Source organism: Garra rufa, chromosome 22 (assembly GCF_049309525.1).
Source record: "Garra rufa chromosome 22, GarRuf1.0, whole genome shotgun sequence".
Classification (NCBI taxonomy): domain Eukaryota; kingdom Metazoa; phylum Chordata; class Actinopteri; order Cypriniformes; family Cyprinidae; genus Garra; species Garra rufa.
Window position 1 is genome coordinate 25659881 of NC_133382.1, and position 19098 is coordinate 25678978.

Consider the following 19098-nt stretch of genomic DNA (forward strand, 5'->3'; position numbering starts at 1 on the left):
AAGTTGTGACATTTTTGCATAAGTGCTTTAGCAACCTTAATCATTTTCCTGTTTGTACATTTTTTTCAACACACACGTGATTCAGACAGAGTTGTACACAATGTAATCTCTCACCCTTGAGTCCCGCTTAACATTCATCATCTTAAAACACCAGGAAAAAAACAAGCACAAGAAAGTACCATTAAAACATCAATCATTCAGCGGTTATGTTTTACATTGCCAAAGCTTTGACAAAGCACTAAAACTAAAGCTTTCATGTAAACTTCTCAATGTACGATTGCAAACCTCGAGTGGATTCAGAATAATCAAGAGAATAATATAAACACATAGGTTCTTTTCATCTAAAATGGGGACAAATTTATAGATGAAAAGATAAGACCTCTCAAATTTTTCTTGAGTTGCATAACAACAATGTTTTCCAGTGTTTGCAAAAGGAAGGACTAAAGGGTTATGGGAATAAGCTGGTTACTTTGGCACAGCATGCCGAGTTTCCTGTACAGTTTGACAGGATAAAGACTGAAGGGATCTGAGCCACACTGATTACTTCACAAAAAGTCATTAGCGCAGATGTGTGCATTAAAACTAGCTAGGTGCTGTGTGAGTGATGGTGGTGTCAACGATCTATAATGGCCTGACCTTGTAGAAGCACATTCACCTCACCGCGCAAGACAGATACTGCGGTAGCCTGCCGGGTGACGCGGGGTGATGGAACTCCGCTGTTCTGTGACCCTCTAATATCAGAGAAAGCCACATTCACCACTGTCCTCTTCAAGGGGAAACCCTGACACATTTACAGTGCTCTGATCAATGGTGCAACAGAAGGAATTCATGGCTCTGTAAATAGTGATCGATATGTCCGTACTCTACCCTGAGGCCCAGATCATAATTAATGCAGAACAATAGATTTTTCATAGTCAGGTCCTAAAATTAACACTCAGCAAGGAGAAAATGCAAGTAAAAATCAGCAACGGCAAGTATAGGCCTATGTAACAGCCATTCACACAGAATTCAAAGAAGCGAGACATTGGCAGAGGAATGTTGAGAAAAAATTAAAAGATTGGAAATCTGTTTTTCTTTTAAAGTTAAGCTTATTTTAACTTTAGCATTGCATTTTTAGAATGCAGTGTCATGCGCAGGATGCCAGAGCAGAGCACAGAGTTCAAAGAATCCATCTAGAACGTTTGCATAGAAAAACAATGGAAAAGTAGCAAGTGAAACTGGAATAATGCATTCTGTGTGAACGATGCCTAACTCGCCAGTTGGCCAGTAACTTTCTAAATTAATTCTAACAATGCTTGAGATTGGGTTTAGCACGGTTATTAAATCACAAATAATGTGTTGTAATTTTTTGTTGTTAACAAAAGAAAAGCATTTTCAAAGAAAAAGTTTCCCTGCAGTTTTCCGCCAAAATAAAAGCTCTGTGGTTTAATGTTTAAAAAACAGAGCAAAGAAAAAAGTAAAGAAAAATAAATAAATAAATAAATAAATAAATACATAAACAAACATAAATATTAGTTTTGTATATTACTGTTGTTATATGCAAATAAATAAATAAGCAAATAAATTAAAATTATTCATTGATCTTGTAATAGAAATTAAAATTACTATGAAATACTTTCTATGGTTTAGAACTTATAGGTCTAAGCTCTGTTTGAAAGCAAAGAAAAATGCATAAAGAAAGAAAGAAATATTAGTTTTGTATTTTTACTGTTGCTATATGCAAATAAATAAATATTAGTTTTGTATTTTACTGTTGTTATATGCAAATAAATAAATAAATAATATATATTGTTTGTGTTGTAATACAAATTAAAATTACTATGAATTACTTTTTTATTTAGAAAATTAATATAAAAATACTTATTTTTTTAATAGTACATAGGTCTTTCTTTATTGATTTAATGTTTATAATTTATTCATTAATACATTATAAATATTTTATATATTTTTAATAATAAATATTTAATAATTGTAATAATATTAATAATTGCATTTACATTTATTCATTTAGCAGACACTTTTATCCAAAGACATCAACATCGTTTAGAATAGACTATTTAGAATAGCATTATTATTATTATTATTATTATTATTATTATTATTATTACATAAAAAGTAAATTATAAGTGTTAAATGAAATACTTTTTTAAAGTAATATAGTGATTTATTTATTATTTTGTTTTTAATTAAAAAAAATATTATATTAATTATAATAATATGATATAATAATAAAAAAAATGAATTTACATTTTACATGTATTCATTTAGCAGACTTTTATCCAAAGAAACTAACGTTTAGAATAGTACACTATTATTATTATTATATAAATTATAATTACATAATATGTAAATTCTAATTGTTTTATGAAATACTTTTTAAGAGTATTTTAGTGTTACTTCTTTATAGATTTTTTATAATTTGATTTAATAATAATAATAATAATAATAAATGCATTTACATTTTACGTGTTCATTTAGCAGACACTTTTATCCAAATACATCAACATTGTTTAGAATAGTACATTATTATTAATATTGTTATATAAATTATAATGAAATAAAATTATAAATGTTATTATGAAATACTTTTGAAAAGTATTATAGTGATATTGCTTTATTTATTAAATAATAATAATAATAATAATAATAATAATAATAATAATAATAATAATAATAATAATTATTATTATTATTATTATTATTATTATTATTATTATTATTATTATTATTGCTATTATTATTATACTGTAATAGAAATTTGATGAAATTGTTCTTCAGTACATACAGTTTAATGGCTGGTAAAAATATTTATGGCTTGTCACTTTTCTCTCATGACTGTCCAATGGAAGGTATGGCACAGTGTTAGTTTTAGGTCCTGCATACGGTATACATGAGATAAGAAGCCTGACTCGTGTACCCCGGGATCACTGGAAAGGTATTTACAAGCATGCACACAAGAGCAACGGGGTCTCATAAACGGGACCAGCTGTCTTGAGTCTGTCAGTAAGCCGCTGCCGTTAACTGGTCTTCGGTGAACCTGCTTCTTGATTCATTTCCATTACCACCATCTATACACTCCCACATCATATTGACTCGGAATACAAAATGATAAAACAGTGTCACATACAGCAAACAAATGCAAAGCTATACTGACATACCATGCATAGTGCAATGTTTGCACAAGCAGTTTTTAATTAGATAATGTAGGCAGCTCAGTGGCGCATGTATAATGCATAATGCATTTGTATCTGAGGCAGAATTCGACTATGCTTTGTCAAAACTTTTTAAGAGGTCTTTAGTAGTCAGGGCAGATTTTGATACACAACCTGCTGATTCTCATTTTCTTTAACCTGTTCTCTTGCTGTTGTTTCTTCCTATTACAGCCAGTCTCAGTCAAGTCTTCAGGCGAAATGAAAGTTAAACATTCAAACCTTTCCGCACCCACTGCATTTGTATTTCATTCACCCAGATATCTACTCTACAGCTGTTATCACCAGCCCTGCAAGAAAAGCTCAGCAAATTTATTGAGAATTCAAACACACATTCTGCACATCCTCCTTCTCCCGTCCCTTGCGCTTTTCGTTTACAAAATATTTTTTCCAATTATGAGCTACCAATATTATGGAAGCCTGTTTCTGCCACTGAATAAAAATAACTTGTGAGTTAAGTCAGAATTGTGAGATATAAACTTGCAATTCTGGAAACATTTATGATTTTTTCTCAGAATTGTGATATATAAACTTAAAATTGCAAGTTATAAAGTCAGAACTGTGAGATATAACCTCGCAATTCTGAGAAATGTAGTCAGAATAGCATAATATAAACTCGCAATTGCGAGTTATAAAGTCATAATTGTTTAAAAAAAGTTTATAAAGTCAGAATTGCATGATATAAACTCACAATGCAGATGTTTTTTTAGTCAGAATTGTGTGATATAAACAATTGAGAGAAATAAAGTCAGAATGGTAAATTTGTATCGTGGAATTGTGTTATTTTTTTCTGAGAATTGCAAGTTTATATTACACAATTCTAACTTTATTTATCGCAGTTGCAAGTTATAACGTCAGAATTTTAAGATATAACCTCGCAATTCTGAGAAATGTAGTCAGAATTCCGTAATATAAACTCACAATGCTGATTTTCTTTGTCAGAATTGCAATATAAACACAATTGTGATACATAAAGTCAGAATTGTGAGTTTGTATCATCTCACAACTCGCCATAATTGCGCATTTATATTTTATAGTTTTATATCTCACAATTCTGATTTTATAACTCACAATTGTGAGTTAAGTCAGAATTATGAAATATAAACTCGCAATTCTATGAACAGATCAGATTTTTTCTCAGAACTGTGTTATAAACTCATAAACGTTAAAATCGATAAAAGTTATAAAGTCAGAATTGTAAGATATAACCTTGCAATTCTGAGAAATTAAGTCAGAATTGCATAATATAAACTTGCAATTGCGTGTTATAAAGTCAGAATAGCGTGATATAAACTCTCAACTGCGAGTTATAAAGTCAGAGTTGCGTGAAATAAACAGTTGCGAGAAATAAAGTCAGAATTGTGAGTTTGTATCATCTCGCACTCACAATTCTGACCTTTTTCTCAGAATTGCTAATTTGTCTTGTAATTGTGATTTTTTTTCCCTCAGAATTGCAAGTTTATATCTCACAATTATGAGGAAAAAAGTCTGACTTGCAGAAAAAAGACAGAATTGTGAGATAAAAAGTTGCTATTTATTCAGTGGCAGAAACAGGCTTCCGTACAATAGTGCTCTCAGCCAGAATGCAACAAATTATGCTGATTTTCTCTTACAATTAGGTTACAGATGTGTACAGAGTCTGTGTCATCAATGTGAATTATAAATCTATTGATCCATGATTGCTGCTTTTGCAAGGCGGGCCCAAACATTAATTACTGAACCAAGATAGGGTTATTTTTAGAGAGATGGATAGAAATGTGTGCCATTCTTCTTACTTTTGGATCACAAAGATCATAACAGTTTATCATCGTGCAATTGTTCTGCCAGGAGCATCTCATGCTAGGCTCAAGATGGTCTGGAAGAGGTCCTGGAACATATGAGATGTATTGATTTGGATCCTTATTGGATCAGAACCAGATGAAACAGCCCACCGTCTAGACAAATAAGGTCTCTAACTCGGTGACATATTGGTGTCCAGATTGAAACCACTGCCATTATCAAGGAGGTCCTTTTATTTATCTTTAATCCAACTATAATAACTTAATTTAGTTTGTGAGTTAGGCTTTGTCAGGGACACTTTGTAGTGTCTTTGCGCTTCCTTTTGATTTGAATGGCAAATGGGACTTTTGTTCAGTTATTTCCTAGGCCTTAAGTAAAAGATAATAGGGATGCAAATTCAGCTGAATGCATGCTACCATCACTGGCTATTGATGCAGCTAAATTTAGTATGCAAAAAATAGATAAGCAACAGTTAACAAATGTAAATCTTGACCTTCACATTTTGGTTGTTTAGCGTAATGACATGGAAGCATTGTGTATTAATTTATAATTCATTAAATTGAAATAGTACAACATATGGATCCTTGTAAAATGCATGTTGCTTTTTTAGCCATACTTTGTACATAAAACAAAGATTATTGGAAAATGTTTTCTATGAAAATACCAGTTCAGTCTATCTAATTCAAAAAATGTATGTTGTAATTCATTAAAAATTTAAGTTTTTTTGGCTTTTAGTATATGTTAGCCTTAAGGTTATCTGTGCTCAAAACAATGACAAAATTTGCATATAAGCATTCAAATCTCACAGTCTCTCACTTTCGCCAATAGAGGGTTTACGTCACAGTTTGGTCAGTTGCCCGGATGCAATTGTGAGTTACAAAGTATTAATTAAGATATTAGCCTAATATTTCACCTACCTGATCGGAAATGATAAGAACAAACATGAATGTTTCCGGAGCAAAATTCTTGCTCTGGAAATCCTGGTTCAGTTTGTCCAGTTTTAGCAAGGAGCGGATCATATGCGTCAGTGCAGACCACAGATGTATCCAGCCCATCTAAATTCTACACAGAATTCTATAATTTATAGCAATTTATACAACAGTTCGTTCTGGTTCTTAAATCTGATTGGTTGAGAACCGTGAAATATTGTACTGGTGTTGCTACAGGAACACCCTTTCAAAATTTTGTATCACTCCGCTTGTTCTACCCGGGTCTGTTTTTTTTCCGAGTGTCATGGCGGACGCCCAAATCCCGTATCATTTTATAAATATTACTCTTTTTGTGTCACGGAATGTAGTTTAAAGAGATTTTCAGGCGAGAATGTAATGTATGCAGTTAATGTTAATAAAGATAACATGTATTTGAAAATTTGCTTCATCGTTTTCCGACGATCCATATCGTCAGGGGGCGTTCTGCACTCATCAATACGCTCCAGAGCAGTCTCACCATGGTCAGATCTTCTGGAATGTACCACTGGCTCTGATGTGTCTGTAGTGGTTACACATGACATGTAATTCGTTATGGGTAAATCTAACGGGCAGTCTTTGGTATCATTGTTCCAGAGAAGAAGATAGTTTATGTAGCATGTTTATGTAAATTCAATGCTGAATATCAGAACGCTGCCTTTACTCTTGACTGAATTGCCTAGCAACTTTTTGATGCCTGTTTTTGTTGTTGTTGTTTATTAAATATTATTACTCAATAAATAAAAATGTATATAAACTATATTTTAAATAATGTATTTAATAGTAGTGTTTAGTATTGGGAAACGTGCATGTATTTGTGGTGATTTTAGTTACATTGTTCCGCCTTTAGATGGCGACAAGAGACCGTTTTATGAGTGAGCGGTTAACGTTAAAAGTGACTTTAGGACTTTTAAACTGAAAAGTTAAGCGGAAGTTATTTTAGCTTCAACAACAGTTTGACACAGCGAATAAATGCACTGAGCAGCAAAATCACCTTTAACAGATGAACGGATATTAATATTTTCTTCAGTAAACATTGAAACTAATGTTATATCATCATGAATATGAATAATTAATGCTCTATCAGATGCAGGTACGTTATCACTCGCTCAGTCCATCTCTCATAATACTCATACATGATACAGTGTAGTTTTAATAGTAATACAATAGGCTTTCAATGAAGCAACTCAACATTCCTTCATTACTAGTTCTAAAGTGACATTTTCCGGCAAACTTTGATTTGAATTCGTGGTGGAAGGAGTTCGCACAAAAGAGGGCTTTTAAAGACACTCCGTTGTTATTTTGTTTATGTATTTACACATTTGTGCCGTCAAACTGTTGTATAAAAGCAATATCACGCTCGTAGACTTGACATATGGCTGTATATCGGCACTATATATGGTTGATATGGCTCATATGGTTGATACTGTGGCTGTAATACCCAGTCATACCCCTATTGGCCATTTTTAAAAAAGGGGCAGGGCTGCTTGATATGTTCCACCCTGTCTTCCTATATCAGTTAGTGTTTTAAAGCACTTCAGTGGATGTTAAAGGTTGTATCAGCGATTTCAAGTCTGAAACATAAAGTGTCACTTTCAGCTGACCTTTCTTCACTATCCGCTCGCTGGCTGCCCCATAAATTGTCTGTAAAAAAAAAAACGCGTCTCTGTGGTCAGCCTAGGGTCCGAGATATGCCAAAAAAACAATCGGTGCTACCAACGATTCCACAGCAAAACAAACAGTGTTCCAATCAATCACCGTCAGGGGGTTGGTGTTGTGGACTTTCGCCCTGCCTCCCTCACATCCCTGCACCAGTACGAAAGTCCACAACACCAACCCCCTGACGGTGATTGGTTGGAACACTGTTTGTTTTGCTGTGGAATCGTTGGTAGCACCGATTGTTTTTTTGGCATATCTCCGACCCTAGGCTGACCACAGAGACACGTTTTTTTTACAGACAATTTATGGGGCAGGCAGCGAGCGGATCGTGAAGAAAGGTCAGCTGAAAGTGACACTTTATGTTTCAGCCTAGAATCGCTGATACAACCTTTAAAATTTATCAGCAGAGTGAAAATGTCTTATACATTTTTTTTTCAGTGTGTGCATGTTTTTTTTTTAATTATTTAAAAATATATATCAAATCAATTATTTTTACATGCTTACATAATTTGAACATAAATTGTAATATTTATTACATGCACCTAATTATAGCAATCACACCCTCAATGGTGGCGAATCGATATTTAAAGCTAAAGTTGATTTAGTGTCTGCACCAAATAGAGACATTGCAGGACTGTGTACAGAGGCTGTTGTAGAGGACAGGTTATTTTTAGACCTGCAGGGACACACAGGTCTTCCTTCTGGCAATGTCCATCACTTCCTAAACATGGGTCATGTGGCCCGCCAAAGACAGATTATCAAAATCCACCCAAGAGGAAAGACCTCAGAAGAATTGTTTCATTGCTTTGCTGACTGATTTCCTCTCTCAGCGGTGCTCTGATGTCAGACAGTGGAAGCAAAATGCGACATTGAGAAGAAAGAAAAAAAGAAACTCAGTAAACTGTATAAACTTTGGACGTGATGATATTGTAATCATGGCAGTTATTAGCTTTCAGTTCAAGTTAACTGGTTTCTTTGTTGCTTTGTTTGTTTCTTTATTGCTTTCACTTGAAAACAATGATTTGAACTCTGAACTTTTGTTTCAAACTATTTTAGTGTTTATGTTTTTAGAAAGCTTTGTATTTACTTAAAAATAATTAAATACTGTTATCACAGTATCAGGCTGCAGTATATGTGCAGTGGCATTCTAATGCTCTCGGGAAATATTTCTCACTCTGCGGGTAAAACTTATTTGAGGTTATTTAGTCTAGGTATTCTGTTTATGTTTTATAGAAACTATGTAGTTTTTATAACAGTCTGGGTTAGGGTTAAGGTTGTCTGGTACTCAGAAGTCTGTCTAAATAATTATAGAGTGCACTTTGAAATTAAATTAATCATAAACACTTTAAAAATGCTGAAATTGCTGAAATATTGACAAACCCAGCCACTGGGTTGTTTTGATCCAGCGGTTGGTTTAAATGTTTAACCCAACATTCTGGGTAGTTTTATTTAACTCAAATGTTTAAAAATTACTATATAGCTGGTTTAAAATTAACCCAAAATGTGTACATTAAAAATCAGACACATAATTACTAGAGGCATCAGCAATAAGCAAAAGGTAAACATGTATTCAAAAAACAATAAAAAAGTGTATTATTTAATTATTATTTATTAAACTTATTAATAAATGTTAATTTATTGAACATGTTAATAAATATTAATTTCCAACCTATTTCTAACCTAAAACAACCCAATCTGTGGTTTAATTAATTAATTAATTAATTTATTTATTTTCAGCAATTTGGAAACTCTTCAGTATAAATGGTTATAGATTTTGCATTTATGATACAAAAAGACTCTCATAACTTGATCTAGAATGTTATCCATTATGTATTGTATTTCTAGTGAGAATAATAAAAAAAAAACACACTTAAAAAAAAAGCTGGGTTAAAAACAACCCAGCACTGGGTGAAATATGGACGAACCCAGCAATTGTGTTGTTTTGGCCCAGTGGTTGGGTATATTTCTTGCTTAAAATGAACCCAAAATAGGTTGGAAAATAACATTTATTAATATGTTCAATAAATGGACATTTATTAATAAGTTGAATAAATAATAATTAAATAACATACATTTTTTTATTCCTTATTAAAAAATGTTTACCTTTTGATTATTGCTGATGTAATTATCTAATGTAATTACATCCTATTTTTGGTTCATTTTAAGCCAACCAACAATAGTTAAGTATGTTAAATAAAACTACCTAGACGATTGGGTTAAACATGTATCCCAACAGCTGGGTCTGACTCTGTACATATTTCACCCTGCGCTGGGTTGTTTATAACCCAGCATTTAATGACAAGAATTTACTCAGCTGACACTAAATGCAAAGCTGAATGAGTCACACTGAGAAATCTTAATGAATTTAACATGAGAAAGGAGCACTGGAATGCTCTTCTTCTCTCTCTGTCTCCTTTCTCCGTTTTCTGTTTTTAATTTTGTCATTTGGTGGGAAATTAATATAAATTTTAGGATTAGACCAAGCTCTAATCTGGGGGGAGCTTTGTTGTCCTTTTCCCTGAACGATTCCAGACAGAATTATTGCAGAAAGACACCGTGACCCATTCATTGTTGATAATGTTAACACATTTTCTTCCTAACTCAACAAGCTCATAGCCTATTCCAGCTTCGTTAGAGCATTATTCTTTCAAACTGCTGTCATTCATACAGTGCTGGCATTCAGGTAGCAGTTCTACTGATTGGTGAGTCATTTGGTGCTGATATCCAATCAGAGGAACCTAATTATCATCTGGCCTATTTTACCAGGACCAGCAGTTGCACTATGACCAAATATCTATGAACCAATTACTATCAAATGACTTCATAGTTATGTTTCGAAATGCATTTTCTTTCAGTCGAAATCTATTTTATACATCTGGAAAGTGTTGTACACAAACAAAGCATTACATTTTTTAATGTCTCTCCAGTTTGTCTGTCCTTCACCTGTCTATACTGTATGGTTAGTCATATTTTGAACAACAAGGCTATTTAATGTGCAACCATAAAGGATTCGTCAAGCATTTCAAGTTCTCATATCTCTGTAGCCCTTTGCAGCAACAGGGGGCGATCTGAAAATCAGACCCAAGACCTCAAAACTAAAACAGTCTGGCCCTGGCTGATTCAAAACAGATCTGCTGGACTGAACAAAGATGAAGGTAAACTGGAGAAAATTTGGTTTTATTCAGACAGGATCTTTATCTTTCACATTGACTCAGGCTGTCTGGAAAACAGCATGCAGTTACGCTAGAAGGCCAAAAAAGACAAGGTCAATGACCTACCTCAGAGGCTGCTGTTGTTAGTGCGAGAAGTGTGCGCAAGCACAAAGCTCTCCGTGCACTGCTGACTGCTGGAGGACAAGGAGCGACGGGGCGACCGCTGGAAGCGATTCCGTCGGTTGAGGTAGCTGCCAGCTGTCCATGTCCTCTGTCTCTTGCGGAGATACTCCTTGTAGTTCTTGGTGAGCAGGGTGTAGAGGAATGGATTGATGCAACTGTTGCTGTAGGTTAGACAGGTGGTCAGATAGTTAATGTTGCGCTTGGCCTTGGTGGAGAGATCCAGCTCGGGCTGAAACTGACCTAGAAGCTGCCAGATCCAGAAGGGCAGGAAGCAAGCCCAGAACAGGAGCACAATAGTGAAGATCAGATACAGGACCTTCTGGTTTGGGAGCTTTTTGGTCTGCTTGAAAGTCTCAGTTTGGGAAATCCAATAGGTTCGTGCCAGGCGTATGTACAGGTAACCGATTATCACCCCAGGAGCCACGATGCTGGTTCCAAAGAGAAAGGTGATGTAGATTTTATATGAGAGAGGGCTCAGGGTGGGTTGACACATTGGCTTAGAGCTCTCCGTCATCAGCTGGACGCTAATGATCATAGGTAAGGTTAGAATCAACGAAGCCGTCCACACCAAGAGGGCAATTGCTTTTCGGTAACTCTTAGAGCGTTTGACTGTATCCAGAGGCTTAAGGACGGCAAAGTAACGTTCTGTGCTCATGACAGTCAGGGTGAAAATGCTGGCGTGCATTGTAAGGAAGTCCATGCTGATGAGGATCCGACAGCCGGCGTCTCCAAAGTACCATCCCTTTAGGAAATGTGTGCACACCACAAATGGAATCGTCAGTAAGTAGAGCAGATCGGCTAGTGCCAGGTTGATGATGTAAATGTACATAGAGGCAGCCGAGCGCATGGAGTGGCACATAACCACGAGAGTGTAGATATTTCCAGACACACCCACCAGACACATTAGGGACAGGATGGTGCCAATGGTGAAGGTGGCCGCCATGTCTTCAGTAGACGCTTCTACTGGAAGCTCAGTGACGTTGGAAACTTTCTCCACCATCGCCACTATGGGCTCCATTGACACAGTGGTCATTTCTACAATGGAATTAATGGTCAAAAGTGGTTAAAAAGTTGTTGAACAGTAAGTTGTTTTGCAATTTAGATACATTTTCAATTCAAATTTTATTCTATAATACATATCAAGTAAATTCAAATCGTGAATTCCTATAACACATTATGACTATACTATAAAACTATACATTTAATAATAATAAAAAATATATATTTTAACCTGTGGTGCATAGTAGGTCAAACATTTAAATATGATAATAAAAATGGATAATTTTAAACTAATATAAAAGAGTATTTTAACCCAAAGTATAAGGTCAGATCTTTTGTTCCTTAAATTCCCTTTACAGCTTCTTTTTGGAAGTTATGAATAAAATAATTGCTTTAAAAAAATAGATGTAAATTAAAGTTTTAGCATGGGGTACATGTGACGTCAAACATTTTTTTAGTGTGCATGAAATTCTGCCTAGAAAATCAGCACTCCTAAAAAAAGTAAATTAATATGAAATAGTATTTTAACCCATAAAATGTGGTAAGACATTTTTGTGCTTTAAATTTGTTTTATACGCTTATTTTTTTTAAAGTTATGCATAAAATGTAAATTAATGTGGTACATATGAGGTTCAGCATTTATGCTATAAATTCTGCATAGAAAATCAGCACTCATGTCAACGAAAAAAAAATTAAGTTGAGAGGTGCCTCTAATTATGATTATAAGCTTGTTTTGTAAATATAATAAAAAAATAATTTATTAAATAAAAATTAATAAGTACAAGGTCAGACATTTTTGTACCTTAGATTATTTTTACAGACTCGTTTTTTAAGTAATGAATAAAATAGTTGCTTTAAAAATATATATGCAAATTCATGTTTTAACATACTGTACATATGACGTCAAACATTTTAGTGTGCATTAAATTCTGCCTAGAAAATCAGCACTCCTATCAATGAAAAAAATAAGTTGAGAGGTGCCCTATAATTTCCGATTATAAGCTTGTTTTGTAAGTATAATGAAAAAATGAAATGTATTAAATAAAAATGAAAAAATGTAAATTAATATAAAAAGTATTTTAACCCATGAAACAAAGTCAGACATTTTTGTGCCTCTAATTCATTTTACAGGCTTGTTGTTTTAATAGGTTATAAATAAAATAATTACTTTTAAAAATATGTTAATTAATGTTTAACGTGGTACATTTTAGTGTGCCTTAAATTCTGCATAGAAAATCAGCACTCCAATCAATAAAAAAAATGAGTTGAGAGGTGCCTCTAATTATGATTATAAGCTTGAATATAAAAATAATAATTATAAACTAATATAAAATAATATTTTAACCTATAGTACAAGGTCAGACATTTTTGTTTCTCAAATTCCTTTTACATGCTCGTTTTGTAAGTTATGAATAAAATAGCTGCTTGGAAAAAATATATATATGTAAATTTATGTTTTAGTGTACATATGACATCAAACATTTTAGTATGCCTAGAAAATCAGCACTCTTATCAACAAAAAATTAAGAGGATTAACTTTCACACTACTTAATGTAAGTGCCTTAAAGTGCCTTAAAATCTAATTACCAACAAAATATTTAATAATATAAAAATAAAAACTAGAACCTACACACTCAAATTAATTAAAAAAGCTTATTTACCATAACAGTTAAGGCATTTTAGACAAGTGACCTCAAGAGTCAAATTCAAGAAGAAAATACAATGCTTTACCTTGATTGGATTCCTCAAATGGTGTAACTCCAAGCAGACAGACGTTTAGTATTTATAATGAGTCCAACTCATGGTTTCTCAGTTTACTTCTGGTTTCCAACCATGTTGTCAGCAAGAAATCCTTGTACAGCAAAACCAAACAATTCCAGTAGCCCAAAAAAGAAATGACTTGGAAAGCACAGATCACGTCAATACAAAAAGTCGCAGGCAGGTGCTTCAGCCATGTAAGAAAAACTTCAGTTATTCTTCAGCACAACACTCACTATATCACAAACCTGAGTGGCAGATAAGAAAAATCCTACAGGTTCAGAACAAGGCAAAAAAGTGGTATGAGGGGGAAAAGGGCACAATCCTCTTAGATGGATATGCCCAAGGAGGCGATCACTTTGAGCTACAGCTGGATTTCGAAACCCTCTCCTCCACTGACAGAGTGCGTGCCTGCGAGGGGTAGAAAGAGAGAGAGCTACTCACACACTAGCATAGAGTGGGAGGGGAGATGAGGGCGAGAGGAAAGGAGAGGGAGAGAAGAGAGAGATTGGTTGGGGGGAAATGCATTGTGTGATGAGGCATTCTGGAAATGTGTGTGTGTGTGTGTGTGTGTGTGTGTGTGTGTGTGTGTGTGCGCTTGTGTTATTTGTGAATGACTAATGAGCTACTACCTGAGCTCATTCATTCATCTAGCGGACAGAAGATTGCCACACATGGGGATTTGTATTACACATTTGTGTTTCTGTGTTTCCAAGTAAAGAGAAATAACACTAAAACACAGAGCATTATGTACCATAACAAGATGCTTTTGCAAAACAGAATCTGCAGGCGTTACAAGCAAACAGGTTTAGGTAAATGTTTTTTTGACAGAGGCAATTTAGCCTTCCCTTTCTTCAAGTTCCTGTTAGCGATGCAATCAAAATTTCCTCCACTTTGGTATGCCAAGGTAAACATTTTGCAGTGTTGATTTCACATAATAAGCACAGATCGAGTCTTGACTGGCAGAAATAATCAGGACTGGTCGAAGCGGGGGTAGCGAGTCCTTCATTTTAATGATGACACGTTTTTAACCTAAAGGTCGTCCCTTTAAATAATGCCCTGAAAGACTCTTCTCAGCGGGTACTTAATACATACCTGGGAGTTTTCAGCACTTTTATGAAAGAAAGCCAGCCTTGTTGGGTTTTTCACAAAGATATGCTACCCTTACAGAGAAGAATCCACATTCAGAGCTTGTTTATGACTCTAGCGCTGATGAAAGTGTTGAGATGGCATGGATTTAGAATGACCTTTATACAGCATACTCCCACATTTTTACTGGATCTGCTGTTTTATGGAGTAATAAATTGTCTCTTTTCTCAAAGATTGAAGGGATTTTCTATCACAAATGTTTCTCATGGGGACAGTAAGCAAAAACATTTCATGCATTATGTTAGGGCATAACGTATCATTCCATACAATAAACTAATATAAATTAAGACAACTGTAAATATTAGAAAAATGTATCGGTATATACAAAAATTAATATTAACCTATATTAATAAATGCTAAAAAAGTTGATTAAACTTAAAAAATTAAGTGTCCATGCTGCCTTAAAATTTTAGTTAAAAGTTTAGTCAACATAATATGTTAAATATTCTACAAGAAAACGTGGATATTTGAGTTGAGTAAACTTAAAATGTGAAGAAAGCACGAACACTTGCTTTTTTAAGTTGAAAAGTTTTTTTTTTTTTTTTTTTTTTTTTTTACAGTGTAAAGGTAATGTAAAAAAAATGTTCATGACACACAAAGTCATGATGTAATAGATATTATGACTTACATTAACATGAAATGTTATATAATATCAAAAACAAACTGTAGGGTGGGGACATGGTTCTATCCATCAGTTATTGATTGGATTGAGGCAAATCCAAGAAATGATTGGAGAAGTCTGGCAAACATCAAGTATTTTTTCACTGGAAGATTGAGTTTCATTACAAATGATGAGGTAATTTTTTTTTTTTTTAATTTCCAAATAAAACATGCATAGATGAACTGTTGATAATATTTAGCATACTAACAAATTTAATTGTAATAAACTGTAAAGTGTTAATATAAGGTTTGTTTGTGTTGGGTGCAAATGTAGAACATTTTTGTGACTATAAAGGAGCTAAAATCTCTCCACTGCAATTTGCATACAGTGTTAGTATTCATGTGGCAGTCTATGTGATTTGAAGTTGAGTTAACACATGAGCGAAATTAGCGCCGGCCTCCTTCATCATGCAGTAAGTCCTTGCAAATCTGCCACAGCACCATCTCAATTAATGGGTGACTGTGAGGCAATGAGAGGTCAGAGCAAATGCCAGAACACTCATTCAGAAGTACGTCAACGGCACCTCATTGCATTCAATGGCACTCGGCTTATTAAAGAACACATTAGGATTTGACTCCATCAATTCAAGAATATAGGGGAAAAACCAACCAAATGCGTCATTCCAGTTGAAATATTCAAGTCTCCTGGAGTCAACAACATGAATCTGATCTGAAATCCTCAGGAAGTCATATCTCAGACTTTAATATAGCCAGGTTCATCTGATGGCTTGGATGGTAAATAAAGTTCAAAGGGCTGGAAATGAAGTTTTAAGTATTTTTGCCTTTTCAGATATAGATAGGCAATGCACATTGATAATATGCTCTGATGCACACGGTAAACATCATCCACAGCTCTAGGATTTTAGAATAGCTTGTCATTCGGTCCAGGGAATATTATTTGTAGGTCAAGCATTTTGCTCCTGAGCAAATTAGCTGTTCTCGTCTCTGAGGGCCCGAGTAAAGATCATCGTAACCTCATGTTGATGGCAGCTCAGATTTTGGGTCTGTTTCTGCTCTCTCTCAGATTAATAGATGTTGTGCTGGTCTCCTGTGGCTCCTGTGAAAGTTACATCTGGAGGACATCAAGACGGCATACATGGGAAAGGTAGGAGGAATACAAAATAAAATAGAAAATGACAGTTGAGTCATGAACTGAACAACACGAACACAATGAGGAGAGTTCAGTGTGTTTGTTTGGCTGGAAATTAGAGCTCTGTAATTATAATAACAGTGTACAGAATGATTAGCAGAGATGTGGGTGTGATTACAGGACAAGGGCAAGTTCTTATCTGGGTGTCGGTTTTGTCCCGTAACTGATGGGTCCAATTGCAATAAACTAAGGTTTACGAGTGAACGAATTGTTAATTTAATCAGTTCAGGAATGAGCAAGCAGCTGTTTTTATTAATGAGTCATTGAATCATTCATTCAATCGGTTTTGTTAAAATTCATCCAAACTAATATACCACTACTTTTTTTGAATACGTACTTAGTTGCCATGAAAAAAAGAACATTTTATACAGTATTAATATGTTTAGTATGAACATATAAATAAATGAATCGTTAATTTAATCAGTTCATAAACAAGCAAGCAGCTGTCTTTATGAATAAGTATTTATGAGCCATTGAATCATTCATTCAACCGATTTGTCAAAATTCATTCAGCAATTAAAAAACACCACTACATATTTTGATTAAGTACTTAGTTGCCATGAAAAAAGTACATTTTATATAGTATTAATATGTGAAGTATGTATGTAATTCAGACGGACATTCGTCATGTGTGACCTAGGGTCAGTTTCGTCACTTCATTCTTTGCGTCATTCACAAATGTTCTTGTGTGGCCTCATGGAATAGTAAAGTGTCCATTAGATGCACACTTCAGAATCTCACTGGAAGTAGTAGATCATAGGGGTACTTTTTGCCTTCTGTTTTATGAATACTTACGAAAACATTCTGCTAGCCTACTGCTACTAGGCAGTTCTGCTTCGGTTTTGTTTGGAACCATTTTCACTGGTGTTGCAAAATCAGAATGTGACTATCAATATGTTGTCTATGATATTATGTTGTTTATTGAACTTCTGCATAAAAAGAAATATAAAAGAATGAACTGAAAATTCAAGCTATATACAAGCACCTTATATGTTGCAAAACATGATGCTCCAAAGCTGCACGTCATCCCAGAATATTCACTCAGTTCTATTATATATACACTATATGCCTATATAGCAATCATATGATTACATTTTCTGAGATGGCATTCAACTTTGACACTTCAAGTGTAGACAGATTCAGTGAAGATACATGTTATTTCATACATCAGTTTTTCAGTCTCTTCACCCTTTTTTCTTGTGCCATCTTCAGATGATGCTTCAATCTCAGACATACTCTAAAAAAATCAAACCTGACAGGCTGTGAGAGCTTAGGTGGTTTTAATCTAGCGATGGGAAAAGCAACAGGAATAGGAACACTTTGTGCAATGTCTATGAACTGTGCCAAACATCCAACATCTAAAATATCAGCAAACCCTTCACTCGCTATATAAATACATGACATCCATCTCTTGAACGGGGATTTATTGTCCTTGTGGATGTTTGTCTGGTGAAGAAGTGCTTGGCCCGCTGCCGTCTTTGCCAGAGTTGATTGACAGCAGGAAATCACCTCGTGAACACAATGTTCTTAGGTACAAGGAATGTCAAGGGGAGTCACGTGTGTTCATGACTTTGACGAAGCGTTTCACTCTGCCTTATGTCAGGACAACGCATCTGCTGACAGCAGTCTTTCTGATGCAATTCTAGAGTATCTGGAGACACCATTAACCCTCCTCATCTCTATTGACTGAATCAGCAAAGATGTGGTTAAAGTTACGTTGTGGTCTGAGAGGTTTTAGTGCTTGTGTAGTACCCTTACTAATTAGTTTGAGCCATGGTGTCATATTCCTGCGCTGTCTGCTGCTCTGATACCACATTCACCCGGAGGAAAACTTTACTGCTCAGACATTTCTCTGTCATAGGTTACTGTGACACTTAGTGGAGATGTCATTTATGCATCTTTAATGCAACTTGAAGGTGAAGCACATAGTTTCTGCACTACTACTACTAATAACCAACTGGAATTTTATTCAGTTTGAGCGAATATAAACAAAACTGGTTCAACAATTGGCATGAGTTTGAGGCGGGACATCTCTTTGTCCAAGCAAAGATGTCCAGTCATGTGCCTGCAACTTTAAACTTTTAAAAAGTCAGTATATTTTATGGTGGTATCTCATAAGAAACTGTAATTATATACAAGGTGATTTTATATTGTGTTTACAATGATTTTACGATGTGATTCATATGGAAACGATTTTTAGAAGGCAGCAGCTATTTGCAAATAGCAAGTAAATAGCGCAAATAGCGATAGATGCTCTTTACAGTAAGTGCAAATAGCAATAGATTGTATTTACACTATGTAAAAATAACAGTATTTTCTTTGCTATAATATTACTTAGATGCTATTTCTACATTGTAAAAAATGACTGTGAATTTAACGGTAAAAGGCTGTAAAAATTCTGCAGTAAAAACCTGTTAAATGGGTAACGGTAAGAT

General features: G+C 34.4%; 2 protein-coding genes across 2 annotated transcripts in view; one reads left to right on the plus strand and one right to left on the minus strand.

Annotated features, from left to right (window-relative positions):
- The window catches only part of LOC141297454 (voltage-dependent T-type calcium channel subunit alpha-1G-like), a 225544-nt gene that overhangs the window by 36578 nt on the left and 169868 nt on the right, over positions 1–19098 (plus strand). The window lies entirely within an intron of this gene.
- Positions 10892–14099, minus strand: LOC141298262 (urotensin-2 receptor). Its single transcript, XM_073828772.1, has 2 exons — positions 13678–14099; positions 10892–11982 (listed from the first exon to the last, which is right to left on the minus strand). The coding sequence occupies exon 2, from the start codon at positions 11978–11980 to the stop codon at positions 10892–10894; it is 1089 nt and encodes a 362-aa protein (XP_073684873.1). The 5' UTR covers positions 11981–11982; positions 13678–14099.

Coding starts and splice junctions, on each gene's coding strand:
- LOC141298262 (XM_073828772.1), bottom strand. CDS start 11,980: ATGACCACTGTGTCAATGGAGCCCATAGTGGCGATGGTGGAGAAAGTT.